Source organism: Thermothelomyces thermophilus, chromosome 3 (assembly GCF_000226095.1).
Source record: "Thermothelomyces thermophilus ATCC 42464 chromosome 3, complete sequence".
In the NCBI taxonomy this organism is placed as follows: Eukaryota; Fungi; Ascomycota; class Sordariomycetes; order Sordariales; family Chaetomiaceae; genus Thermothelomyces; species Thermothelomyces thermophilus.
The window spans coordinates 4589174-4615327 of record NC_016474.1 but is presented as its reverse complement, the minus strand read 5'-3'; the positions used below and the strand labels follow the sequence as shown (position 1 = coordinate 4615327).

Genomic DNA, 26154 nt, shown 5'->3' with positions numbered 1-26154 from the left:
GGCCATCTCCGATTCCTACTGTCACAAGACCTGCCTTGCCACCGGGAAGGGACTCGACATGCCAAGGGAGGCATGCCACAACGCTGGTAACGGACACGCAGCCGGAGAATTTGGACGGAAGATGTTGGCGCTCGAGTCGACACGGGAGCTATGTGGCTGAGCACAATATCGAAACGGGAACAATGCTACCATTGTCGACCAATGAGGGGAGGTGCAAGAAAGGGTGAGATCTGGTTCGGGGTTGGCGGCTGAATTTGGCATTATCGTTCTGGAAAGCGCTCCGAAAACCAAAGGACGGCAACTTCGCCCATGTCCAGGGGTCACCGAGTGTAAGCGTCCCCCACCCACAACCGCGGTCCTTCCGTTCCCCAGATGGCCAATACATATTACGCCGAGCTTCACACCGTCATGAGCACACGGCTCGCCCCACTAGCTAATATATCAAGTTTGATATGACAATGCCCAGAAGAACGCCATAAGTCCTCCCGTCTTGGTGAAGGACCCAGTCCGCAACGATGCACAAGGATCACCTTCAACGACGAAGGGACAGGCTGCGACCGGCGTATAACTGCGGTCGCAACCTCGCATCTTGCCCCCCCCCCCCCCCCACCAAAGATTTGCCAGGAGATCTAGCCGACAACGAGACCAGTGCCGGTCTGTTCATTCGTTGAGCGGTCGACAACCATGCGGTATTCTGTGCCTGCACCCCTGCTGGGCTTGGTCATCCCCTTGGTGCACGCCGCCCCTGCAGTCATTCTCGAGGAAACGAAGGGAATACCGCCCGGATGGGTGTTCCTGGGAAATGCTAGCGCCTCGGACCGGATGACGCTTTTCGTGGCCCTGAAAGAGCCGGGAATCGAGGAACTAAAGGCCAAGCTCAACCAGCGCCGGGACGTGGACCATCCGTCATTTGGCCAGCATTTGAGCCGAGACGAGGTGGCCCAGTATCGCCAGCCCGGGGACCAGTCGAGTCGCGCGGTCCTCGGCTGGCTGAGATCCGAAGGAATCCGGAACATCCACAACCAGGGCAGTCTCATCAGCTTCGAGGCATCGGCCCAAACGGTCAAGACTCTGTTCCACGCCGAGCTAGGGTACTACGCATACGAGGAGAGCAACGCGGCGCCGGTGCTGCGGGCGCAGTCCTACACGATCCCGGCGTGGCTGTGCGACTATATCGATTTTGTCCACCCCATCACCAACTTCATGCCCCCGCGGCCTCGCCCACGTCCGCATCCGAAGCCAACCAAGAAGCCCTTTTCGACGATCACGTCGACGACGACGACCACCACCAGAAGCACCACATCCGCCATCTCGAGCAGCAGCAGCACCCTGGCGCCCAAGCCCACGCCCGACACCCCGGACAACACGATCAACCCTTTTCCCAACCTGCCCTGTCTAGCGGCGACGGTGCCGGACTGCATCAAGAAGCTCTACAACATCACCTACTCTCCGTCCCCGCCCGGGAGTCCGAGCCCGGTGCGCTTCGGGGTGGCCGGGTTCCTGGAGCAATGGGTGCTCCACTCGGACGTGGACCTCTTCCTCGACACGCTGGCGCCGACGGTGCCGCGGAGGATGAATAATAATAATAATAATAATAATAGTTATTACAACTTCACCGTCGAGCTCGTCAACAACGGCACCAACCCGCAGGACTCGCCGCGCAACGCCGGGCTCGAGGCGTCGCTCGACGTCGAGTACGCCATGGCGCTCGCGTACCCGGCCAACGTGGTCTTCTACAGCACGGGCGGGCGGGGCACGATGCTGGACGCGGGCACGGGCACGGGCGTGGCGCTGCCTCCCGTGTCGCAGAGCGACAACGAGCCGTTCCTCGAGCTCCTGCAGGCGCTGCTGGCCAAGCCGGACGGGGAGCTGCCGCACGTGCTGAGCATCAGCTACGCCGACGACGAGGTCGGGGTGCCGCGGGCGTACGCGCGGCGGGTGTGCGACCAGTTCGCGGCGCTGGCCGCGCGCGGGACCACCGTGCTGGCGGCCACGGGCGACGGCGGGGCGGCGGGCACGGGCCGGACGCGGTGCGTGGACCGCGAGACGGGGGCGCGCCGGTTCGTCGCCACCTTCCCGGCCGGCTGCCCGTACGTGACGGCCGTCGGGGCGGTCAGCAACGTGGGGCCGCCGGTGGCCGGGGCCGCGTACAGCTCCGGCGGGTTCAGCGACTTCTTCGGGCGGCCGGCCTGGCAGGACGAGGTGGTCGAGCCGTACCTCGCCGCGCTGGTCCGCAGCAACGACACGAGGATCGGCCTGTTCAACCACGGCGGCCGGGCCATGCCCGACATCAGCGCCGTCGGGTCGGCGTTCCAGATCGTCCTCGGGGGCGACAACACCCAGGTGCTGGGCACGAGCGCGAGCACGCCCGTGATGGCGGCCATGGTGGCGCTGATCAACGATGCCCGGATGCGCGCCGGCAAGCCAAGCCTCGGGTGGCTGAACCCGCTGCTGTACTCGGCAAAGGTCAGGAACGTGCTCCGGGATGTTACAGTAGGCGAGAGCATGGGCTGCAGGTTCCCTGACGGGGTCAGCTCGGTCGGATGGTCCGCGGTCAGGGGTTACGATTTGGTCACCGGACTCGGAGTGGTCGATGACTTTAACGACTTTTTGGAGGTTTTGCTGTAACAAGCCATGAAACAATTCACGGCCGCAAAGCGCTGCGATGAAGAGAGAGAGAGAGGGAGGGAGGGAGGGAGGTCGTGAACTATTATTATTTTGTCCTGCCATGGGTGACCGCCGTTGACGACTGATGCTGCTTCTAAATTTCTATTACAAACTTGTCTCTCAACTCCTCCTGCCGCCGCTCCCCTCGCCCCCCTTCTTTCCTGAACCTTCGTCTTCAATAGCCGCATCCTCAGCACTCCCTCTAGCGTCATGCGGGGCCAAGTAATTCGTTTCGCCATGTGTAAGCTTCAAGAAGGCATCAAAATCTTCAGCCCTGGTCCTGGCGTCGTCAAACAAACCAACGGCCTCCAGATCACCCACCCATCGCCTCTCGCACAACAATATGGTCTTGAGCTCGTACCGTGGCTCCCAGTTCAGAATGTCCTGCGGCGTGTGGCCGGTATAACAGCGGCTGAGGGGGCACGGCTTGCCAGGCTGGTCCGGGTCGTCCATCATGTAATAGATGTCCACGAACCGGACGATGTGGTACCGCTCGAGGAACGGGACATCGACGACATCGTGGAACAGCCAGGCCCTGACTTGCCGGACGAGGTCCCGGAACGGCGCCCGACGGTGCGGGGGCACCCATTCACTGCTGTTTTGGTGGAAAATACATTCCCTGAAAAAAGGGTGGCGCTCGAGTTGGGTCAGCGAGATGTCGCGCAGCTCAAAGTCCCAGGCCCGCTGCAAGGCGGGGGGCCTCATCGGCGCCCAGTCGGGCCGCGGACCACCGGGTTCGGCGCCCGGGTCCGGGCCGAGCGTGATGAATGACAGGGTGCGCAGCGAGGGCATGGTTTGCAGCGAGGAGAATACGAGGGTCTCTGGGGCGTTGTTGGGGTTGGCGGTGGCGTCGGAGACGAGCAGGCCGACGTGCTGGATGAGGGCCTTGTTGAAGCCGATGAAGGGGTCGCCGGCCATGGTCAGGATCTCGCGGTGGCGCGGGGTCTGGTCGGGGCCGTCGGTGGCGGACCACGGGGTGAATGTGGCGAAGATGTCCGTCTCGTAGCTGACGAAGGGCACATGGCAGCGGATGTTGAAGGATCTCACGTAGTCGGATATGCCTTCCCGGCTCAGCTAGGGCCGGCCGAGCTCCCGCCAGACGTTGATGTAGCGAGGGATGCGGGCGTAGCGCCCGATCCAGACGGCGCGCGATTCGGAGCAGGCGTGCAGTGGCGCGAAGATGGCCGAGCCACGGGGCAGCACGACAATGTAGCGGTAGCGCCAGTCGCGGTGGTGGGAGTGGGCGTGGTCCGGCATGGGGGGGTCGGGCGGCCCGCTCCAGTGCTTCGAGTCGAGGCATTCTATACAGGGCGCCTGGGCGATGACACGCGTCGGGCGCGGCACGAGCTCCCACACCATCAGCCGCAGCTCGGGAGGGAGCAGGGGAAAGTAATGGAAACGTGCCCGCTCGTCGCCCATTGGTTCGAGGGTTATGAATGATCGGATGCTTTCTGGTAGCGCTGTTGTCTCGCTGCTGACTCGGTGATGATGATGATGATGACGACGATGATGATGATGGTTGGTGAAAGGGGAGAGAGAAAGCGCGAGAGGGGGGACGGAGAGAGAGGAGGTGGATGAGAGAGGTCCAACCATAGGCAAGACCTGATAGTATTGTTCCTCGAGGAAAGCGCGAGGCTTGGGGTCTAATGAAGGAACGGTTCTTTCTGTTTCCAGTGGGGGATTAATATGAACGAGGCAGGAACGGTGCCAAGTTAGCAGACTCTAACCAGGTGCTATTCCTGCCTCTCACGCTAAGTTTATTAAATATTTGAGTGATAATTACTTCGGCGGCGTAGCGCAGCCAACCCCCATTGTGGTCTTTCAAACCATAAATATCGATGAAGTGTACAACACGTACCTATAATTTGTAAAACTACACTAAGCACTTGTCTCTTGATTTGTTTTACCTACGCAATGGTCAATATTGGATGTTTGTGTTGTTTTTGTTTCCATAAATAATATTGTTCATTTCTTTTGTCACCGCGCACAAACGGCTATTATTATTGAGCAATGCAGAAACTAATTAATTAGTACGCGACTACAAATCACTGTACCGGCACCATCAGGCGGTCGACGTCGGGGCCCCATCCGCCGTTGATGCCCTCGATAACTATGGTGTTGTCGGAGCCCTTCTTGAGCTGGGCATGCAAGGTGCTGGAGGCGGGATCGCCACGGGCAGTGAGGAAGGCGATCTTCCTGCCGGCGTCGCCGTTGACGCGGACGTTGGCGTAGCGCGGACTGCTGTCGCCGTTGAGGAACTTGATGCGGATGGTGGTCAGGCCGTCGATGTCGCTGCGGATGCCGGTGAAGGTGACGCTGCCGTTGTCCGGGCCGCCGATGTAGCCGGCGGCGACCTTGCCGGAGCAGCCGGAGCAGTCGATGTTGCGCGCCTTGCCGCCGTACGTGGCCGCCTCGGCCTCGTAGCTCGTCTCGGCCGGCGGGTTCTGCCACGAGGCGAAGTTGGACGTCGGCACCCAGCTGACAAAGTTCTTCATGCTGACGCTGGTGCCGCTGATGCTCAGGGGCAGCCACACGTAGGTGCTCGCCATCAGATTGTCCTTGACCCACCTGTCGCCCATGTAGATGGCGCTGCTCTCGCTCGTCTTGAGGATGTAAGTCGTTTGCGAGTTGTACGTCTAAATCAGGTCCCTAGTGCGTCAGCCTCCAAGCTTCGCGTGGTAGGGGGGAGAAAACGACAAGAACGGAATGATGCGAGAAACTTGAAGCATGAGCAGCCGAGGGCCGAACTGACATTTGTTCCCTGGTCGGCAAACTTCTTCCACTCGGACCAACCGGATCCGAGGCTCTTGGATGTCGTGTACTGGTTGTCGTTGGGGTCCCATCCGGTCATCATGGAGGCGAACAAGAAGTACGTGTCGCCGAGCTTGACCATGGCCGGGGCCTCGACCCGGTTCCCCCCCTCGAGTCTCCAGGAGAAGACGTCAGTCGTGGGAGTCAGATAGTCATCCGAAAGCGCGACAATGCGGAGGCCGTAGTTTCTCTGGCGTGCTTGTTTAGTGCTGGGCTATCCTAACATCCTGATGAAAGCCTCTCGGGTGACGCACATCTTCGGTCAGCAAGTAGGCCTTGCCGTCGTCGTCCTTGAAAAGCCCCATATCCCGGCTCTCCCTCCCGAGTCTGCGGCGTTCTAGGGTCAATCGCGATCCGGAGCGTGTCTGGGGTCAAAGTTGACGTTCTCAGCAAAATGGTTCACTCACGGTTGAAAGCTCCTGATGTATTCGTACTTGCCGCACACCGAGTCGCCCGTTGCGACGGCAACCCTCGCCTCGCCGTAGTTGCTGCTGTCCATGTGCATCCAGAGCACGTACTTGCCCGTCTTGTCGTTGTAGATGACCTTGGGCCGCTCCACGACGCGGTTGGGCCCCAGATCACCGGAGCTCGTCTGGGAGAGGAGGGCGCCGACATAGGTCCACTGGACAAGATCCGTCGACGAGTAGCAGTTGACGTTGGTGAACGAGTGGCCGCCGCTCTTGTCCTCGCCGATCATGTAGTACGTCCCGTTGACCTCAATGAAACCTGCACCATGGGCCTGCAAGTGCTCGCCGTCCGGCTGCTCACAAGAACAAGAGAAGGCGTGACGTGGTCTTGTTAGCGATCCCGAGACACGCCTCGACTCATTCTAAGGGGGGCAGAACTCACCGTGGTCCATGTTCCTCCTGGCACGACCTGCAGCGAAGCCGAGGCAACGCTGGAGAGCGCCGCGGTGAGCGTGGCCGACGAAATGCGCATCTTTGATGCTTTGCTCAGCAGCGGCCAGAGGCGAAACTGGAAAGGTTGCGTAATTAGATCCCCGCAAGAGCCAGCCAAACGAAGCCCACGAATGCAACGTTCAGGCAACCGAATCCCGTCGTCGGTGCCCTTTATACCTACCTTACATATATACCTCGGCAAAATATTAGTATATAAACATTCGTCGCATTGGTGGATATGCAATCCGGACATCGTACGTGTTACCTAGCCCCGTGCGGTAGGGATCACGCCGGGGATTGGTGGAGTAATTCGTGATTGGGTATCTTCCTCGAAACTCTTTCCGGGTGCTCTGCGGAGTACTGGCTCCCAGAATAATTTAGTTGCAACGCCCGCGTGTCCTGCGACCACGCGCGACCCGGCTTGGGACAGCGGACGAGACAGCCCCGCCTGGCATTTATCCGGATATTATAATTACTCCGTATGGTCGGATATGGTAACTATAACAAGCACAAGCACGAACCCGCCCGCTTACAAGTACGTCCGTATAGCATTGACGCATGCCCGGTTCACAGTACGCCATGATGCACAAAAGGACAAGAGTATGTACATCTCGCAGTATCAAGTAGCAATGTAGGTAGGCAGCAAAGCGAACTACCAGCAAAATTGCCGCACAAAACTGGCACTGTTTCGCCATGACAGTTCAATAACCATTCCGTATTCCCGTCGCGCTCACGATTGCTCTCCGCATTCGTCGCTCGAAAGAAGCCGCAACTCCGAAAGCCAACTGGCCGCCAGACCAACGAAAACTATATACATACCGAATCAAAATTCCGTACCCGCCAACCATCCAAGGATTGATTCTTCTGTTCGAACTTCAACGAGAATAGCGCCATGTCGAGGCATCGCGCCTTATGACGTTTGCTTTGATACCGGATCATATAATAATAAGTAGCAACAGGAGACAAGGTCCAATTTCCCATCAACGATATTCTCCCGTTCCACGCATGGCAGAGAGCATCAGAGCCGCCTCCTGCTCCTTCCTGAGCTGCTCGTTTGGACACCATGGCGATGACGCCTCCGTCTCCCGCTGCTGTTCCCTCTTTGCATCCGACCCCGTGCCCGAATCCGTATCCGCAACCCTGCTGCATTTCCGATCGTCAGTCGCGCCGCTGCGGCCGTCGCTCCCGTCATAGTTGTTCCCGCCGTAATCCCTCCGTTGTTGCTGCGGCGGCATGTCTGTTCGAAACTTCTGGTGAGGATGATGAGGATGAAGATGATGTGGTGGGTGATGGTGCAGCCAGACGGGCGGGTATCCCAACCATCCGGCCAACGGGTCGGAAAGGAAGAACGGGTTCCTCCCCGCGGATGCGCATGCGACCGGACTCCCCACGTTGGAGGAGATCGCCTGGCGCGGACCGGGCGAATCCACTTTCGGTTCGAGGGGAACAAGTTTCGTTGTGGGATACTGGTCCTGCTGGTGGGGCGGTAGATGGTGTGTTTGTTGTGGCTGCTGGGCCCCTCGTCCGCCTTTCTGCCAGTGCTCAACGTTGTGCTGTTGTTGCTGCTCCCAAATATGCTGTTGTTGGCTGTTGTAATTGTTGTCGTTTGATTGCCCCGGCCGATGCCTCTGGTCGGGGAGATTTGCTGCTAATAACGGCGGAAGACGCAGTTGCGACGGCGTCGCGGGGCGGGAGAGTAGAGTCTCGTGGTGAACTTGTGCGATGAGGCGGTCCGTCTCACGGAAGCCAGCATTGATAGCCATATCAATTGCCGATGCCGGGGGGGCCGCGGTGATGGGTTGCGGACGAGGAATATGGCTCTGGGTATTGTTAGGCTGGTATGGGGGCGTTGGCTTAGGTGTCGTTGGTGTCGGCGGCGGTAGCCGGCGGTGGTGAGGCACCGGTGAGGGCCGAAGGACGGCTTGGGAGCGAGGCAAAGATGATGCCACTGGCATTTGGGGTTCTGCTGTGTTGTTGAGTGTGACACGAGTCTCGACACCGCCTATTATGCGCCATGCAACGGCCTGCTTCCGTCTGCGACTTTTGACTGCCGCCGAGATGGAGCTGTTACCATTGTTGCCGCTCAGAGTATCCGAGGGCAGGGCCTTCGATACGGGCGACGATGCTGGGATTGCTGCTTGCGCCTCTGTCGTAGCAGTTGGACATGGCTCCGGGATGACACCGTGATCTGCCGGGACCCCTTGAACGTTAAGCGCCGCAGGAGCCGACTTTCGAGGCCTCTTTCGTTTGGAATTGGCCGCGACCGCGTCCGAAGATGAAGCTACGGAGTTCACCGGCCCATCCCCGGTGATGCGTCGTAGGTCTTCCATGATTTTGCCAACAAGGTAGGCCCCATTCAGCTTATGGTCCCGAACCGACGCAGGGCGCTTCGCGTCGGGGTTGAGCTTCGGTTCCCTCGGAATCTTGGCCGCTTTCTTAGAAACTTCCTTCGGCGGGGTTGGCGGTTTATCCTCCTGATGTCCATTTATGGGGGCCTGTGCATCTGCATCTTGCTTTGGTTCTTCTCCGCTTTCCTCTTTCCGGTTGTTCGCCAGGTCATCGCTCTCCCTCTTCTTCGTAATTTTCTCGGCTTTATCTTTCCGTTTGCTAGACTCGGCGCCACTTTGCCTGCGCGACAGTCTGGCGGTCTTGGGCTTCTCTTCCTCAGGAAGGGCGGCACCAGGCGGAAGCCACAATGCCGGCTTCCTGGCTCGGAGATCGGTGACCCAGGCATCGCAGTCCCATTGTACCCAATAATCAATGATATCGGCCCAGACGCTCTCGGGAGGTTTGGTGAAATTCACAAACACTACCTTCCCTCCCCGATCGTGGACCGCCTTGGCAAACTCCTTCACAAGAACTTTGAGTCCGTGGACACGCATGCTAGTCCCCAGTATCAGGAGCATGTCGGGGCCTAGCGAGAGGTCGTGCTGCACCAGGGGGCTGATGAGGTGGGCATGTGGGTGCTCTTCTCCGTAGAGGACGATGTCTGGCCGGAGCTTGCCGACTCCGAGGGCTCGCTTGCCCTTTTCTTCCCGGGCAGCAGTCGCCCCGGCGCAATGTGGACAGGTTGGTTGCCGACCGGCGAGGGTGTCCTCTAGTCGGTCGTCTTCTTCCCATGAAGCGGTGCGGGCGCACACGAAGCAGCGAAGTTCAGCCAGGGACCCGTGCAGGAACACACACTCAACTCCGCGGTTGGGCGCCGCTGGAACTGTTTGCTGTGAAGCCGGCGGAGAGCCCTCGTCCTGCACATTGGTTGAGTCCGGCTGCGTCGTCCGTGATCGCTCCTGATCCTCGTCCTTCTGGGATGCCGCCTGATTTGCCTCGGGTGCCCCATCGGCGCCCCTCGCTTGTCCTTTTGCCGCGCCGCTGTTCCGCCCGGCTCTGGTGGAGAAGCGGTATCGGCTCCCGGCGCCCAGAGATAACGAGGTACTAAGGCCGACACGTTCCTCCAGCTGATCGATGTTTTGGGTGTAGCATCTGACCAGCTTTCTGCTGTCTCGGAGGACGCTGACAAACCGGTGACTAATCGTGGGTTCGGCATTTCGCACTTTCTCGCGAAGCGTGGACACAAAGGTGTAAAAGACCGATGTTTTGATGGGGCACGACCAGATTTGGGCATCGAAAAGGTCGCGCCCTTTCATCGAAGGAAGCGACGTTCGAGAGGTGATGGACGTTTGCGACGAGAGGAGAGGGGTAGTTGCTGAAGACGGTTCCTCGCTCTGAGACCGGGACGACTCGGTGCCTCTGTCGGACGAGCAGCTTGTCGTCTCCTGATAAGGATCGTACATGATAGGGGGTGGAGACGAGAGAGGCGAGGAGCTTCCGGGGAGCGTTTCGAGGAGATGGGCTCTTCGCGGGTGCGGGGTGCCAAGGACAAAGCTGGGAGGGGACGATGGGCAGGGTGCATTCTCCGGGTTGGGATGTTGAGCGTCCGCCAGACGGTTCGCCTTCGAGTCGGGAGAACTAGGCACGGATTGTGGGAGGGAATTGTTTTCATCAGGGGCCTGCGCTCGTTCGGCCCCTCTCTCCGAGAGCGAATCCTCGTGCCTGGCGGGGTGCTGCTTTTCTTCGGACTCGGTGTTTTCGGTGTTCTGATCCGTTCTGGTGTCATTCGACTTTTCTGTGGCACCGCGCAGCCCTGGGAATGGTAGTCCATGATCTCGGGACGCCCGGCGGCGCCCAAGCTCGGGGTCGTCTAACGTCTTCCGCTGTCGCTTCGCTGGTCTCTGCTCTGCGTCCTGTCCACCAGCGTCGCCGTTGTTTTCCGTAGCTTGCTGCTGAGCGGCGTCAAATTGGGCCTGAATCAGGGAGTACAGACCATTTTCGGAGCGGAAGTCCTAGAAAACAGAGTCAGCGAGGAAGATGGGGACGGCGGCGATTGCGGCGGGACACATCATACCGGGATGCCCGAGTTGGTGCTGATGCCGGCACCAGTAATGACGACGACCTTCCGCGACTTCCACAAGGTATTTGCAATATCTTGCAACAATGGGTCGCAACCCGGAGCAACGTAGGTTGTCGGCATCGCGATAGCCCTGTCAATTGACGCCGCATCGGACTGGAGCGGCGTTCAAAAAAGGACGACAACGGCAACAGGCAGAAGTATACAAGATATCGGAAGAGGATTTAGTTAATCATTGTTATCCACAGGCGCTGTCCTCGTCGATATGCGCGTGTCGAAACAGTATTGCACGGACAATCGCGTCCCGAGCTTGGGCGGGATGTTTGCGGAACCGAGCTCGGTCGCGCGACGCGTTCAGATGCTCGAATGATGGGGCGGGCAATCTCGTCGCGGGCGTTTAGGTGATTGCGCGTGCAACGGGTCTCGTGACAAATTGTCGAAGCCGGCAGCAGGGCATTGGACCCATACGGTACAGAAGGTTGTGAAGGAGCGTTGTTTTGGTTGCTGCTCCGCACCAAGACGGCCGGCGGCTGATGTCGATGTTGCAGAATGCTCGGGTCGGCTCATAGTGGGGACGACGCGCGCCTGGGGGCCGGCAGGGTAGCTCCACCCACCATCCTTGCGGCCGCTGCTTCGCCAAGACCCGGGGCCGCCAATGATCCAGTTTGGCCCGGCTTCTGGAAGACGACTAAGGTGGGAGAACAAGGGTCCCGAGGGCATCAACTCATCAAAGACCTTTTGGTGGTTCTAGCGTAGCAAGTATGAACGCACGGATCAATGATAGATAGGTACGCAAAAACCGTGCTCGGTCACCCGCATGCAGGCTCATCACCAGCGGCTCCTCCCTCATGGGCCTCGGCCGTCCTCCCGTAGAGACCACCGTCGAGAATGATGGCCTCGTTGTCGTCACGGTCATCTTGGACCCTCCTCCACCGTGCACCCCGGTCTTTCCTCCCTTCCAGCTCTGTTCCTTTCCCCTTGACGTCGTAAACTGGCCTGATCAGGCCGCCCATAAGCGGATTCTTGCTAAACGCTCCTCCGTGGCTTCCTTTCCCACCACCAGACTCCGGTGTTGCAGATGCGGCTCCTGCACCCATCCCTTCCCGCGGTTCTTCGCCCCCTTCCTCTTCCGGACTCGGGGGCCGCTCCAGCTTGACTGTCTTCTTGAACACCTTCCTTCCCGACAAGTCGATACTCACTACCTGCTGACGTTTCTCGTACTCTGGCTTCGCATTCCACTCCATCTCCCGCATCAACTTCTGCTGCCTCTTAAGCGCCATCGCCCTCTCCTCGGCACTCGCCCACATGCCGCCCGTGTAGGTGGCGTCGAAGTCCGAGGCCTCGTCCCGGACCGTCGTGCGCTTGGCGTTCTGCGCCTGGAACCCGAGAAGCTTATCCCGGTGCTGCAGCGCCATCGCCTCGGCGACCGTCAGGTCCTCCTTGTCGACGCCGGGCCGCGTAAACGGCCGGCGCGCGCCGCCGGCGGCCTGGGCCTTCTTGTGTGCCTCTCTGTCCATCGCCTGCTTCTCGCGGCCGCGCTCCGCGCGGAGCTCCTTGATCATGGTCTGCACCTCGGCAGAGCTTAGCAGGGGCTCGCCGCAGAAGGTGCAGGGCCCGAGGCCCTCCTTGATGCAGATGACTTTGCCGCAGTTGAGGCAGTTGGGCGCGGCCTCGAGGAGCGGGTGGCGTGTGGCGACGCAGTTGCAGCGGCGTGCCGCCAGGTTCGCGGGGCTGTTGGAAGCGTGGGAGGGATTGGTCGTGATCTCGAGCGAGCGGATGGCTTGGTCGAGGTCGGCTAACGCGGTCGAAGACCCATGCATCGGGGTGCCGCCCGTGATGGACACCTTCGTGGTGGCGGTTTGGTTACGTGCCGAAGATGGGCCCGGCGTGGAAGTGCGGGAAACGGGATTGGATTTCGTTTTTGGCTTGGGGAGACCAAGATCGGATACGAGAGTCCCGGCAGCGGATGGTGGGGCTTTGGATGGTTGAGGCGGGGGAGTTGCAGCTTTGGCGGGTGCCGTGCTGCTGTGTTGAGCGTTGTTGTGGGTTGGTGTTGCTGTGCCTGACTTGTTCCCAGATATGTAGTCCTCTTCCTGATTCTTCTTGTTGTATACTCTCCCCGGAGCGAGATCGAACGAAGCGACCTGTCTGGGAGGAGGGGTGTGAATCGGTGCCTTCTTCTTCTTGGGGCCGCGACGAGACTTCGGTACGGCGTCGACGTCGGATGCTTGACTTGAACCATTCCCGGTGGCCGCAGGTGTCGGTGCGGACTTTTGGGCGGACTCTGGTTCTGCACGACGGGCGTTGAATGTTGAAATGAATTCGATGACCTGTGGTGAGTCACCGAGCATGTTGGTGAAATGCTCCGCGGCTTCGGCCTTGGACAGCGTGGCGGCATACTCGAGCACCTGTTCCAGCCCATCGTCGGGCATTGGAAGAAGCTGAAATAATTGCTCTTTAGACATCGTGGGTGAGCATTCGTGTGGTTTGGCGGTTTGTCGATCAAATGATCCTGACCATGGGAGAAGCTAGAGGTTCGAGCTTGGCCCCGCGGTGGGTTCAAGAAGCTTGGCGTTTTTGGTGGGGACCATTTGCAAGCATCTGCAGCACTGACCACACCTAAGCATTGGATATCTGCAACCCCCCTGCGTGTTTCCAGCACGCAGTCCGAGTGTCCCAGCTGCGGAAAGGCCCCGCACTACGGAGGAGGTACAGTGGACTCCGTCCTGCTTACTGCTTCGACGATGGAGACCTGATCTCCTGTCTAGGTCATTTTCACCCGGCTTACAAAAGAGCTATTGAAAGTGGTCTTCAATGGTTATGGTCGTTGCAGGGTGGGCTCTTCATGTCTGACGAGGTTGTAGCGGACGGGTTGCACATGTGACAATGGACTGGGGCATCGGTAGAACACATAGCACCTTGTATGTGGTTCACGAGAGAGACAAATCGACATCTAAGTTCCTTAACAATCTACCCCACCAACCATCAGGCGCCCTCGGCCCTGGACTTAAGGAAAGCTAGCAAATCGGCTGAGTCATCTATCTCGTCTTTGATGGCAACCGAAGGGCCGAGCCTGGTATAGAATAGCATTTCGAAGTAGGGTGGGTAGAATCCAGAGTATTCCCAGTCGATGATCGCCTTGATTTTCAGTGTGTCGGGGTCGACAATAACGTTCTGTTGCGACAGGTCGTTATGGCAGAAGACGTACTCGTCGCGATCAGAGACTTGCAGACGCCAGTCGTCTGTCTCTGTCTGTCGCATCACACGGTAGGGGGGAATGACGATGCCTGACGGCCCACCCATTCGGTTGGACCGTAGGGTCTTGAGCTTCGCCAGGTGAATCGAAAGCTCCTCATACACAATGGCCCTCTGCTCCTCCGACAATGAAGACATGTCTACGCCATCGACGTACTCGGTAATCAGGTAGTACGCTTCATCGTCCTCGAAGTCGCAGTACACTCTTGGGACTCTGAACATTAACGTCAGCACTTTTCTTCCCTCTTTGGGCAGTTTTGGAAGGGACTCGGGAGCGAAGACGCCCTCTCAGGAGCCGTTTCTCATCATTGGGCTCCCCAGACATAAAACGGAAACAATACGCTTCTTGAGTACATACGGGATATCGGTCTTCTGGCGGATGTACCGTAGTGCTTCCGCTTCGTTCATAAGGCGTTCCTTTCCGAGTCGGGGCACATGGAGACCTCGGTAGCCGGTGCGATATTCTTTGGGTCGCAAATTCCTCTTGATGAAAACCCCTCCCCGGCGGTAGTATTTTCTCTCAAACGTCACCGCGAAGCATCCATCCTCAAGATCCTTCTCTTTCGCATGCATGTTGAGACTGTGAAGCTGCGTACCCCGCCAGCTGGCTAAGAAGCGCGAGAGATTGACATCTCACATATCGGTCGATATTGCTGCGATGTCATCTGCCTAGGCGTCTGGAAAATCCTTTCTCCGAGGAGAGACGCATGCGAGCATCGGATTGTTTGACCGGCGATTGGGCCCCCGTGCCTTCCGGCCCCCCTTCGCTTTTGTCTGGTTATGGTAAATGAAGAGGGCTGTCAATGTAGGCGAAGGGAATGGCCACGAAGGAAGTGCCCTGGAGAGTGAGTTCCCTGTAGAATTCGCAGCTAGGGAGAGATGGGGCAGGCCATCGCTATGAGTCGAAGCTCCCTCTATGAAGTTAAAGTTGGCCTGGAGTTAGCTAGGGCGTCTTTATCCTTTACGTACCTCGTACTCCTTGGTTTCGCTAGGCGGTATCTCTTGGCTAAGGAATCGGAGCTTCGACCCTTTGTCCTATACTACCTTGTTCTATATTTTATATATAGGTCCTAGGTAAACTATACTATAAAAGTAGGTAGCGAACTGTCTATTATAATATATATAAGGACTATATTCCTAAAGGGTTATTCCTCGAACGTCGTAGCGGTAGCTCTGTCTATCTTAGAGTCCGTTTCTAAGGTAGACTCTCGTGATGATGGCGGGCGGGCGGGGCCGCGCTTACCCTAGTGCCTTAGGCGCCGGGACGATCTCCGAGCCTCTCTCGAAGAGTCGCCACGGTCTGGACGAGTCTGCTGCTTATAGGCCGTTCTACCTATTGTAATGGTTACAGGGCTTATCCTATAGCGCTTACGCGGCAGCTAGGTAATTATTATCCTGGCTATGTTCTATGACGGTATCCTCGTGTCTTCACCTGCGGGCATTATCGGAAAAGTCTGAAGCGGCCCTGCGACGAGGCCAAGGAAAAGAAAGAGGTGTGCGAAAACGGTAACAAAGATTCCACGACGACCGGCATGTTCTGTGACGAGGAAGGGTGTGACAAGCAGGCCAGAGGCTTCCGCGAAGGCCCAGGTAATCGAACTCGGCACCCTGTTCTTGAACGATGCTGCTGATTGACTGCTCTCACAGGGGGTATAACGGGCGGAGGATTCAAGCCATACGAGGTTGACTGGGACGATTTCTAAAGGGTTCAAGAAGGGCGTTCCGAAAAGCTTCTGATGGCTTCGCTCAAGGGAATTCGTGGAGGGGTCCGTGTAGCAGATAGCGAAATGTTCCTTAGCAGTTGCGCCTCGTCTTTGTCACTAGACGCCTCGGCCATAGCAAGCAGCATTTGTCCAAGAGCCCAGATATCGTTTTGCTTACGTGCCTCGAAGTCCTGGGACATTGGATCCTTCTCTTGTAGCATCTCCGGGGAGAGCCACTGGCGTGTGACGCCGCCGATGCCGCTGACATCGATGAGCACCGCGTTCATGTCGGTACTGATGACGACATTGGAAGGCTTGAGGTCCAGGTGAGCAATTCCACGCTCATGAAGGCAGGCAAGCGCTCTGACGATCTGAAGGCCCCAGCGTCGCCACAGACCGTCCATATTAGGTCTTGGCGATTTCAGTGCCATTTCCAATGTCCCGTTTTCGTGATACTCGAGGAGAAGGCCTCGAAGGACGGTGGAACCACCTCGACAGCGTCCCCAGCCGAACCCCGTAGCCGTTTGGCAAGGATTGGTTGAAGTGACAGCGGCAACCAGCTGAACGATGCCGACGTCGCTGCCGCGGAATAGCTCCAGGTTGCGCAGCTCCTGTTCCAGCACGTCGCTGTCCCCAGCAACATAAAAGGGGCGCTCCACTTGCTTGTAGACGTACAGGGAATCGTCAGCGAGGAGGCGCGCCATGTAGACGCCCCCATGGAGCTCACTCTTGATTTCGATCTCAGAGCGGTCCCTGGTTGGTATGCCGCTGGCAGAATCGTAAGCGGGATACCGCACTCGGCGCGAGTCTTCCTGCGTGCGGGCCCAAAGGTGACCGACGACGGACGAGTATTCGCTCTCGGGGTTCGGCTGCGTCTTGCAGGGAAGCCTGGTGCTCTGCGCGTCACAGTCTCGCGAAATGACAACTTCGGTTACCGTGTCATCCAGCAGGTGCAGCTGCTGAAAATCAATGCATCGGCAGAGGTCCTCCAAGTCTTTCCGTCGCTGTGGTCTTCTCCTCGGTGCCGCGTTCTGGTCGCCCCGAATGGCGCCACAGAAGGTAACTCTGAGGTGCCACTTTGACCCAGAAGATCGCACCAAGAGGTAGAGCCAGCGCTTCCGGGGCTCGGCGTCCTTGTCGCTTCTCTCGTCGTAGGTCCTGGGCAGGAACTCGATGGTCCACGAGTCAGTTGAGGGCCATGCCCAGCAGATGGCACGATCGAAGAAGTGGCTGAGAGCACCAATACATTTGAAGATGAGTTTTGAATCCATGATATTGTCGATCCAGGCGTCGACGCTCACGTTCAGTGCTGTTCTACTTTGCGGGTTGAAGTGTGAATGAGGGAATGTAGGGATTTGGTTGGTAGGGTGATCCAAATGTGGGGTAAGCTGGTGGGATGCAGCCAATCACAAGTCTGATGAACAAAGCTCTCACTCACGCTCATTTCTGCTGCTGCCTGCTCCTCAAAAGCGATCGTCGACCGTAGATTTGCAAACCGTGGCTGTTGCTGCTGCCTCCTACGCGGACTGTGGTAATAATAAGTGTCGTATCGAGTTTAATCAGGGTGGCAACTCAGGATCCAGAAAATTCTGTTTCCCTCGCCCGCTGTGGGAGCTTCAAGGTCCGTTGGCACTTACAGTTATGAGGATTTTGTAGCTTGAATGCTAAATTCCTCTCAAATTCGTGCCGATGAAGCTGCCCACGATGGTGAAGAGCGATGGAAAAGCCCTCCCGCATGGCAGTCGTGTAAGCCGATATATCTGGTGCATGTCAGACATTCAGCACCAAACCAGCCGTGAGAGCATCCATACGTTCCAGTTTAACCTTGTTGAGTCTGACCTATCACAATCTATAGGAGCTTGGAAATGACTCCCTTGCCAGGGCTGGCCACTCCCACAAGAGAAATATCCGCTTAGTCCGCATCTTTCGTGTATCAAACGGCACCGAACCATCGGCTGGGCTTGTCCTGACACAGAAGGTGTGGCTCTACTGGATTCACGAAGGAGAGCCCGCTTAATTAGCAGCTGTCCCAGCTTTGTCTTGTGGCTGGCTCCCCATACGTCTCGCATTATTCAACGACATACAAAGAAGCCCCCCCTTTGGAACAACCAATGGCCGCCGACCACTCTGAGTCTAGAGAAGGTAAACTGGCCACAATTAGAGCAAGTTTGTGACAGCATTATCAAGAACAGCGAGAGAGAGAAAGCAAGGATCAGCGGAGCCTAGGCGAGGGAAGAAGCAGGTATTATAGTTAATGTGGACGGTGAGGGGCAAGGATACAGGCACCTTGACGACTAATGCTACAGTTAATTAACATTCCTCTTATGTATGTTGCCGAGTTAAGCGGGACTCCATGACCGGCGAACGCACCGCACCATCAAGTTCAGTCTGATGCCCTACAACACAGCGATGTCAAGTCATCAGGCCACAGGAAACGTTACTTACTGGAAACTATGTTAGTGACGGCCAGTGTTCCGCCAATATCCACATGACGTGACTGGCAGAGTATGGTTACCGACGCTCCCAGATTCGAACAGAGTAATGAGCACCCCAGCATCCTACTGACCTCTACTCCACAGGCAAACGTGCGGCTGAGGGACTGAGGGAAGTCTCATCTGGCGGTTCCGGTCTGGTCACTCTGTCCGCAGGAAGGAACAGCGGCGTGTAGGAGTCTTGAATAATCCTGCCCGTTCTTATGACTCGGGTATCCCGCACTCACTTGACCAATCAAAAAGCTCGATGTCTACCACAACTCCTCCCAAGTGGCCGTCATGGGTGGCCGTTGAGGTGCATGTTAGTCTGGTCAGTCATGAGCCCCCAGGGCCGCTGTCTCACAAGGTTCCTAAGGGGATCCTTGGGCAGGTTCGTTCCGAGGTAGCTCCTCAGTGGCAATCTCGGTGGTCCCTTGATCAGGTCCCTTTGAGAGGCCCATCGAGAAGTGGGATTTCTGACGGAGAATGATTGTCGATCCACAGCGTAGCAGGCAGGTCGGTGATCGTAACCCCTGGATACGCACCAAGCATACTGCAATTGTGTTCTTTCCTTCTTCTTTTCTTATCCTTTCTTCGCGATTCTCTATCATAAGACCAATTAGCACTTACGAAGCTTGCCCAACTTCCTGGGAATATTCCCAGAATCCTTTGCCCCCGCCACCAACATCTCGCCACCGGTCTCAACTTCGGCGGCCGCACCCTAAACCGGTCCGGCCGCCTCTAGGCCGGTCTCATGAGCGGCGCAGCAATCTTAGGGGGCAGCCTCGCCCGCTCTCCCCTTCCAGCTCACGGCGACGGCGGGCCGAGCGGGAGTACCAAGAAGACATGCGCCGCACGGCGTACTAGTTGTGCGGCTCATTCATGGGCGATGGGTTGGTGACGTTGCTGCGGTTAGACCTGGGAGGCCGCGTTCTTGAGTTGTTTTTTAAAGGGGGAGGGGGGGGGGGCAGAGGTAACTCCTTGAGGTAATTAATTACTGGACAGTTGAACTTAGTTTTCGATGCACAAGGACTAGGGCAGAGGGATGGGATGGAACGGATACTAAGCTGGTTTGCCAGCTCCTTTCCTTTCGTGCCTCTCGTACCAACCTCGGGGGATGAAGGCAGTTTTGGTTGCCAACCTGACTGTCTGGTTCGAACCACTCAGCAACTACACGCGCACCTTGGCATTGATCACCGGAGGGCACGGAGGAGCGGAGGCAAAGCAAGAGAGAGGGAGAGAAGGGGGGGGGAAGGGGGGATGGAAGGAAGAGGGGTGGAAGGGGGAAGAACGGTGATGATCTGGCCACTAAACCTGGCCCTAATCACGTCGAAGTCAAAGGTCATACCTCCACGACCTGGCCGAGGAGATCTGAGGCCATCCCGGCCGCTAATTACTAGTGGGGAACTTTCTTGTCACCAAGTCGGCCCTTCAGGAACGGCTCTCTAGGCAGCAGCGATCGAACTGCTTCGACTTTTAGCAGTTTCTCCGCCCGCGACCTGCTGGGAACTTTTTTTTCCTCGGGGACTGCCAAGTTACGCCGTAATTAGCAGCACAGTCTGGTGTTTGTAGAGTAATTATCTGCAGTCCCTTACCTATGGGCTCCTAGTCTCGTTCCTCTTTTTGATAGATTTGTATTTTGCAACGTTGCAAAATGAGACATTTCAATCATATGTAGCCGCCAGCTACTGTTAGCGTACTCAGCGTTGCCCAAACGGCGGTTTTTCTGGGTAGCACTGTGCCGCGTGCCCCTGAGCCGTGCGTCGCGGAAACCCCCTTAAGTAGCAAGTATGTTACCGCCGAGACCGACAATGCTGTTGGTTACCTCGCTGGTCCATGATTGCAATCTAGATATCGTGCGGGGCTTTTGCAATCGGTTTTCCCTACCCACTTTCTTCTTTTGGACACTTTCTCTTTTGGAAAATGCCGAAATGATGCGGCTCGCTCACGCCCCGAAGTCCCGAGCTGGGGCTAGATCCGTGATTGCAACGCGGTGCGAACGCGACTGGGGCAGACCTCGCTCAGCCTTGGTCGTGCCGGAATGGCGGGTACCTTTACCAGGTCGGGATCAATTACATAGGATGCCATGTGCGTGGATTTGATTGCATCGCTGTCCCTTTTGTATGTGTCCGAGAGCGAGACATCAACGCGAAAACCGGAATGCTCCCAACGTCGCTCTCTGTTCATAGGGTCTTTTTTTTTCTTCTGCTCCATATCATCTGTCTTGAACTAAGTGATCATCTGCTGTCACGTCCCGCCCAATGATTGTAAAGAATGATAAGTGATGCTCGCCGGGGCCAGGCTCTGTGAAAGTTCCCTCTTTGGTTGACGATCAGGTAGCGCCAACGTTGATTGGGCCGCCCGTAAAATCCGACCCTGTCTCCTTTCGTTGCAAGTCTCCGCGAGACCGTGCCAAGCATGTTCTCCGGATCCCTCAATTACATAAGGTTTGGCTCCAGGGTAGGTCTGGAAGCTACCCACCTCGGCCAAGCAACCAATCACAACCAGACCTCGCGGCGTTTCGACCTTCCTGGTTTGTCTCAGGGCTGGCCAACGTCCTCCCGTGGCGGGTGCCTGGTGATCGCAGGTCGCAGGCGAGTGCCGGGCACGCGGAGCCCCCGTCAAAGCTTGACCCTTTCAGATGCTAGGTTTCATTGGCCTTCGAAAACAACCCAAGGCCCCGTCGCAACCATCACAACCGGCCGATAACCAGATCTCGGTAGGTCCGATAAGGATCCAAAATGGTGTCGGCTGACGTTGCATGTGCCCAGGCAGGAGGATGATCCCCAGGGTTGTTGCCGGCAGCTCCCGCACGTCGGGGAGGGGGAGGGGGAGGGGAAAGCCCTAACTAACGTTCGTTCTATCACGGGCCGACCGGGCCATGCTTTCGGCTTGTGAGCGGTGGGGTCAAGGGCAACAAGAAATGCTAAGTGCGGGACGAAGACACGCGGGCATGAGGTCTCAGGGTGACCTGCGCAAAACCAAGTCCCACTCGCCATGCCTCCAGCAGCAACGTTGCCGTAGAAGGGTCAGGGGGTTTGTTGTAGACCCACGACCATGCTGCCGGCGAGCGGAGGGTTGGCTTGCTACAGGCGCTGAAGGGTCAACTCGGTGCCCAAAGTGGCTACCAAGCGTGCCATCAAGGGAAATGAGATGATGGTGGCTCGTGGGCAAAGAAAAGACAAGGGAGGTGACTCTAGAGAGATGCTCTCGAGTTCACGGGTATAAGAGCACTGTGATCGTTCACAAAGCCGGCGTACTCCTCTAGAGCATCTATCATCAACATCACCAGACAGGTCAAGACCAGGTGGTTGCCATATCCAGTCGCAAAAGAGCCAAAGAGCGAAGGAGCACGAAAGCACAGCCCAATCATTCCCTGCTTTGCTACTTCTTCTCCACCATGGTGACTCCCTCTCTGAAGAAGGCAGCTCTGGCTGCCCTGTCCCTCTTCCCGCTCCTCTCCCTAGCTTCGCCGGTGCCAGCAACAGCCGAAGCTAGCGTACAGACCCGGCAGTCATCGGGATACAAGAACATCGTGTACTTTACCAACTGGTATGTACGCCCGGCCGTCAACCCCTCCGCCCTCCGCTCCCTCTCTCCACCGTTTCCGGGCCAGACGAACCACTCAAGACTTTACTTAATTACTCACTGGCCAATCGAACAGGGGTATTTACGGCCGCAACTACCAGCCAGACCAGCTGCCCGCGTCTCAGCTCACCCACGTGCTCTATTCCTTTGCCAACATCAGGTCCAACGGCGAGGTATTCCTCTCCGACACGTATGCGGACCTAGAGAAGCACTATCCCAACGACTGTAAGATTAATTATATCCCTCTTCCATCCACCCATGTACTCCCAACCCAACAACCAGTCATCCATTTTATCCACCCCCTTTCTTTGTAATCTTCTCTCTTCCCCCCTTCTGTTCCACTGACAGCACGGCTCCCCCGGCAGCATGGAATGACGTCGGAAACAACGTGTACGGCTGCGTCAAGCAGCTCTTCCTGCTCAAGAAGGCGAACCGCCAGCTCAAGACGCTGCTCTCCATCGGCGGCTGGACCTACTCGGCCACCTTCCCCGCGGCGGCCAGCACAGCCGAGAGCCGAGCCCTCTTCGCGTCGTCGGCGGTCCGGCTCCTGGCCGACCTGGGCTTCGACGGCCTCGACATCGACTGGGAGTACCCGGCCAACGAGCAGGAGGCGGCCAACTTCGTCCTCCTGCTCAAGGCGGTCCGCTCGGCCCTGGACGACTACGCGGCCCAGCACGCGCCCGGCTACCACTTCCTCCTCACCATCGCCTCGCCGGCCGGCCCGAGCAACTACGGGCACCTGCCGCTGCGCGACATCGCCGGCGTGATCGACTTCTTCAACTTCATGGGCTACGACTACGCCGGCTCGTGGAGCACCGCGGCGGGACACCAGGCCAACCTGTACCCGACCGCCGACGCGGGCAGGACGCCCTTCTCGACCGACAAGGCCCTGTCCGACTACGTCGCCGCCGGCGTCGACCCGGCCAAGATCGTGCTCGGCATGCCCATCTACGGCCGCTCCTTCGAGGCCACCGACGGCCTGGGCAAGCCCTTCACCGGCGTCGGCCAGGGCAGCTGGGAGAGCGGCGTGTGGGACTACAAGGTGCTGCCCCGGGCCGGCGCCACCGTCCAGTACGACGAGGAGGCCGGCGCGACCTACAGCTACGACCCGGCCACGCGCGAGCTCATCAGCTTCGACACGGTCGACATGGTCAAGAAGAAGGTCGACTACGTCAAGCAGAAGGGCTTCGCCGGCAGCATGTTCTGGGAGGCCTCCGCCGACCGCACCGGCGACCAGAGCCTCATCGGCGCCAGCTTCGGCGCCCTCGGCGGCATCGACCAGTCCCAGAACCAGCTGTCGTACCCGGACAGCAAGTATGATAACCTCAGGGCCGGCTTCCCGTGAGGCCCTATGACCTCCCGAGTCCTGGTCGAGAGAGGGGAGCTGGAGAGAGAGAGAGAGAGAGAGAGAGAGAGAGGGAGCCTGAAGCCGTACTGATTCGGCAAACCATTTTGAAGCCTGGACATGTTTACCTTCGTTTTCTCTTCTTGGATGGTTTGCATTATTATTAGCCGCTTTTCTTTTTTCTCTCCATTCGTTATACATATTTTTTGTTTTGTTTTCCTCTTGTTGTTCATTGTTTGGCCCTGGGCCTTTTTTCTTCTTCTCATTTCTCTTTTCACTTCTTCTTCTTCTTCTTCTTCTTCTTCTTCTTCCTCCTCCTCCTCCTCCTTCGCTTTGCGGGACCGCTTCTTGGGGCTCGGGAGGACCAGTGGTATGCTTGCGAGCACACACATCGATGCATGGTGTTTCTTTCATGTTGTACCTATCGTTCAGTGTTTTGCCCCCGGTTTGGGCATTTCATTCGCTTCGCTTGTACATACACATGGACAATACATTCTTCGTATGGCTTCAGGCTAGACATCTCCCCTACCAACCACACCTGCACCATGCCCGTCTTGTCAACCTACCTAACTTACATACCGATGTTCGCCGGCCGCGAGCTGCTGCAGAGGTTTGTGACGGAGACACACATCGATTTCTCACCTGCCCGTACACTCCCCCCTTCTGCCCAATCATCTGGTGGCACATGCGCATGATATCCTTTGGCTGCTCTCCAGAGATACACGAATGACAGAGGTGAAAAAAAAAAAAATTCTCGGTGGAAGTGACACTGTGTAATAGAGGGTGGCATGTTGTCGGGTGACCTTCCTATTCGATCCTATTCGATCTCCATTCACATGAATCGCCTCGTCTAGATGACGCGGAAGGCTTGCCTGTCTCACAGGCTCTGGACGTGATGGGAAGCATCTTCGTTCCACCCCCCCCCTTCTTTCCCTTCCCCCAACGTATGAACTGAGACATGCCTGAGACCCGTCTCCTGGCCCCAGCCCAATTCCTCCCTCCCTGGTTGGCCGTCCACCGTGTGCGGACCATGTCCTCGATGTCTTACCATCCGACTGTGCGAGACTGCGCCCATCCCCCCCTCGCTCTTTTCCTTCCTGCCTCATGTAAAGCACATGGTTGGCCGCATGAAGGGCCGGAGGGTCCGCATGAATGAACACACTCGGTGTCGGGCAACGGCTCGTGTAACTGACACCCTCTTATTGACATCTGAGATCTGTCCCTCGAGAACAAAATGGAGGTTGATCGTCTCGTAAGTCAACTTGCAATCATTCTTCTTCCGCTGCGTTTTTTTTTTTTGATTCTACATTCTGATAGTGAAGGGTAAGACGTAATTGGATAGTCAACTGTCAATTCACCCGACAAGCAGGCAAACGATAGGATTACGTACCAGTTCCTGCTTCTCCGCGTGGTTCTCCGCCGGCAAGCACGACCTGACACCACAAGTATGTACCTACCTGATTACCTGCCTGCCTGCAGGGCCTGACATGCTTCTAGGTTTAGGGCTCTCCAGATGCGCGGGGGGATGCAACAACAAGAATAGCAGCAGCAGCAGCAGCAGCAGCAGCAACAACAATGACAACGACAACACAGCCACCGGCATTTCCTAAATATCTGCAAGGCAAGTGGACGAGGGAAGTTCCCTCTCTCTTGTCTGCCCCCGGAGGGGAGAGAACAGGGGGTTCAGACGGCTGCTCCTGTTGTACCGAGTACCATGGCCGCCGATCCGACCTCTTATCCCATCACACACTTGACGTACTTGTACACACGTTGTACATACCAGCTGTTCCACAACATCACGAACAAGTCGTGTGTCCCCCCCGAACCAGAAACTCGGGTCCGGCTCCTGTGGTCCTTGCTTCTTCCCGAAGGGGGGGCATCGTGTGATGTTTCGCGCCAAGAACGCTCGGCTCCCCTGCCCAGCTGAAAGTAAGTAACCCGCAAAGACTTTGCTAATTATACAAATACTATTATATACCAGCCAGCCAGCCAGCCAAGCCACCGCCGATGGCTAACTAGCTAGTCGGACGCCGGGCCGATTCCAGTTGCTAGGACAAAGTCGCCGGGGGCACATGGCCTCGTATCCTACTTGCATAGTATCAGTGTAGAAACAAAGCATCAGCTGTTCATCGGTGCAAAGTTCCAGCACTGGTAACAAAGCACGGAGAGCCCTAGACAACAGGCATGTAATACCGCATACGCAGGTAGGTAGGTAGGTAGGTAGGTAGGTAGGTACCTGACGTTTCGCCACGGTTTCGGCTCGGTAGCCGCTGATCTTCGGGTGCCTACGCAATGTTCAAATCTTGCCGTGCGTCGAGGGACGGATAAATGCGCTTCTAGAGTCCTCGGACGTCCGGCTGTCTCACCCTGCCCTGACGCCGGCTGATGAACTGGGCCCGCAGCCACGGTAGGGAGAGTAAACACGAATGTGGTCACCCCTCTCCTCTTCCCCGTCCCCCCGCCGTAGATTGAGTGAATTGAATGTTAATATCGAGGGTTTTCACCGAGGCGAGCACCCCATGACTCGGATAACTCGAAGAGGTGGCGTCGGGTCTTTTTTACCGACGCTCTTCATCACAGATCCGGTTGAGATCTGGCTAGTGGGCACATCCTTGGAGAGGCGCCAGGCTGCCATCTTTTTTACCCAGAAAACACGCGCGAGGGTGCCCTAAATTACACTACAGCAGGGCTAATTAGTGGAGTGTGCGAGAGATAGATATCGCAGCCCGGTACATACCTGTAGGGTTCGAGGCCGTTCTGTCAATGCGATACAGACGCGACTGGCGTCAAGCTTCGTGTTAGCCGCATCACGGTCGACGAAGATTGGCACCGATTCTGCAGCGGGCGCGTGGGCCCGTCATCACGCCCGACCAATGCACGATGCAGAGGCGAGCGTGGGATGTTCCGTTACGTGGCTTGGGCGTTCCCTGGCGACCCCGATCTACCAGTCTGCTCCGACATGAGGCATGGAGCTAAGGCGTGCTTCCCGTGACTGTCCGAGCCATCCGAG

The 26154-nt window shown here is 57.4% G+C and overlaps 10 protein-coding genes across 10 annotated transcripts; 4 read left to right on the top strand and 6 right to left on the bottom strand.

Moving 5' to 3' along the window:
- Positions 1 to 684: 684 nt before the first annotated feature.
- Positions 685 to 2142, top strand: MYCTH_33003 (uncharacterized protein; the record flags this gene model as incomplete). The annotated part of the gene is made up of 2 exons (XM_003663504.1): positions 685 to 1182; positions 1249 to 2142. Coding segments are annotated over 2 exons (1392 nt in total), but the record flags the coding sequence as incomplete, so codon positions are not given.
- Positions 2143 to 2274: 132 nt separating this feature from the next.
- MYCTH_2060437 (uncharacterized protein) lies at positions 2275 to 2628 on the top strand (the record flags this gene model as incomplete). The annotated part of the gene is made up of 1 exon (XM_003663503.1): positions 2275 to 2628. A coding segment is annotated over one exon (354 nt), but the record flags the coding sequence as incomplete, so codon positions are not given.
- Positions 2629 to 3438: 810 nt separating this feature from the next.
- MYCTH_2305566 (uncharacterized protein) lies at positions 3439 to 4313 on the bottom strand. The gene has a single exon (XM_003663502.1). The coding sequence runs from the start codon at positions 4084 to 4086 to the stop codon at positions 3742 to 3744; it is 345 nt and encodes a 114-aa protein (XP_003663550.1). The 5' UTR covers positions 4087 to 4313; the 3' UTR covers positions 3439 to 3741.
- A 399-nt stretch (positions 4314 to 4712) lies between these two features.
- Positions 4713 to 6417, bottom strand: MYCTH_50820 (glycoside hydrolase family 43 protein; the record flags this gene model as incomplete). Its single annotated transcript, XM_003663501.1, has 5 exons — positions 4713 to 5303; positions 5420 to 5668; positions 5733 to 5805; positions 5886 to 6238; positions 6328 to 6417. The coding sequence occupies 5 exons, from the start codon at positions 6415 to 6417 to the stop codon at positions 4713 to 4715; spliced, it is 1356 nt and encodes a 451-aa protein (XP_003663549.1).
- A 940-nt stretch (positions 6418 to 7357) lies between these two features.
- On the bottom strand, positions 7358 to 10905 carry MYCTH_50523 (uncharacterized protein; the record flags this gene model as incomplete). Its single annotated transcript, XM_003663500.1, has 5 exons — positions 7358 to 7843; positions 7925 to 8521; positions 9239 to 10343; positions 10455 to 10717; positions 10780 to 10905. The coding sequence occupies 5 exons, from the start codon at positions 10903 to 10905 to the stop codon at positions 7358 to 7360; spliced, it is 2577 nt and encodes an 858-aa protein (XP_003663548.1).
- Positions 10906 to 11419: 514 nt separating this feature from the next.
- MYCTH_2305556 (uncharacterized protein) lies at positions 11420 to 13323 on the bottom strand. The gene has a single exon (XM_003663499.1). It carries the CDS (start codon positions 13212 to 13214, stop codon positions 11592 to 11594), a length of 1623 nt encoding a protein of 540 aa, XP_003663547.1. The 5' UTR covers positions 13215 to 13323; the 3' UTR covers positions 11420 to 11591.
- A 399-nt stretch (positions 13324 to 13722) lies between these two features.
- MYCTH_2305555 (uncharacterized protein) lies at positions 13723 to 14657 on the bottom strand. The gene is made up of 2 exons (XM_003663498.1): positions 14396 to 14657; positions 13723 to 14251 (listed from the first exon to the last, which is right to left on the bottom strand). The coding sequence occupies exons 1-2, from the start codon at positions 14608 to 14610 to the stop codon at positions 13768 to 13770; spliced, it is 699 nt and encodes a 232-aa protein (XP_003663546.1). The 5' UTR covers positions 14611 to 14657; the 3' UTR covers positions 13723 to 13767.
- A 995-nt stretch (positions 14658 to 15652) lies between these two features.
- On the bottom strand, positions 15653 to 16480 carry MYCTH_2315393 (uncharacterized protein). The gene has a single exon (XM_003663497.1). It carries the CDS (start codon positions 16442 to 16444, stop codon positions 15746 to 15748), a length of 699 nt encoding a protein of 232 aa, XP_003663545.1. The 5' UTR covers positions 16445 to 16480; the 3' UTR covers positions 15653 to 15745.
- Positions 16481 to 21611: 5131 nt separating this feature from the next.
- MYCTH_50608 (glycoside hydrolase family 18 protein) lies at positions 21612 to 23144 on the top strand (the record flags this gene model as incomplete). The annotated part of the gene is made up of 3 exons (XM_003663496.1): positions 21612 to 21763; positions 21876 to 22024; positions 22165 to 23144. 3 exons carry the CDS (start codon positions 21612 to 21614, stop codon positions 23142 to 23144), a joined length of 1281 nt encoding a protein of 426 aa, XP_003663544.1.
- A 1234-nt stretch (positions 23145 to 24378) lies between these two features.
- MYCTH_2127338 (uncharacterized protein) lies at positions 24379 to 24754 on the top strand (the record flags this gene model as incomplete). Its single annotated transcript, XM_003663495.1, has 3 exons — positions 24379 to 24396; positions 24514 to 24589; positions 24648 to 24754. The coding sequence occupies 3 exons, from the start codon at positions 24379 to 24381 to the stop codon at positions 24752 to 24754; spliced, it is 201 nt and encodes a 66-aa protein (XP_003663543.1).
- Positions 24755 to 26154: the final 1400 nt, after the last annotated feature.

What these genes read in the sequence shown, in the direction of transcription:
- MYCTH_2305556 (XM_003663499.1), bottom strand. Translation starts at nt 13,214, where the DNA reads ATGCCCGACGATGGGCTGGAACAGGTGCTCGAGTATGCCGCCACGCTG.
- MYCTH_2305566 (XM_003663502.1), bottom strand. Translation starts at nt 4,086, where the DNA reads ATGGGCGACGAGCGGGCACGTTTCCATTACTTTCCCCTGCTCCCTCCC.
- MYCTH_2315393 (XM_003663497.1), bottom strand. Translation starts at nt 16,444, where the DNA reads ATGGCGCGCCTCCTCGCTGACGATTCCCTGTACGTCTACAAGCAAGTG.
- MYCTH_2305555 (XM_003663498.1), bottom strand. Translation starts at nt 14,610, where the DNA reads ATGCATGCGAAAGAGAAGGATCTTGAGGATGGATGCTTCGCGGTGACG. An exon ending in CGCCAGAAGACCGATATCCC is followed by an intron (nt 14,252 to 14,395) that starts GTATGTACTCAA and finishes GTTAATGTTCAG; the next exon opens with AGTCCCAAGAGTGTACTGCG.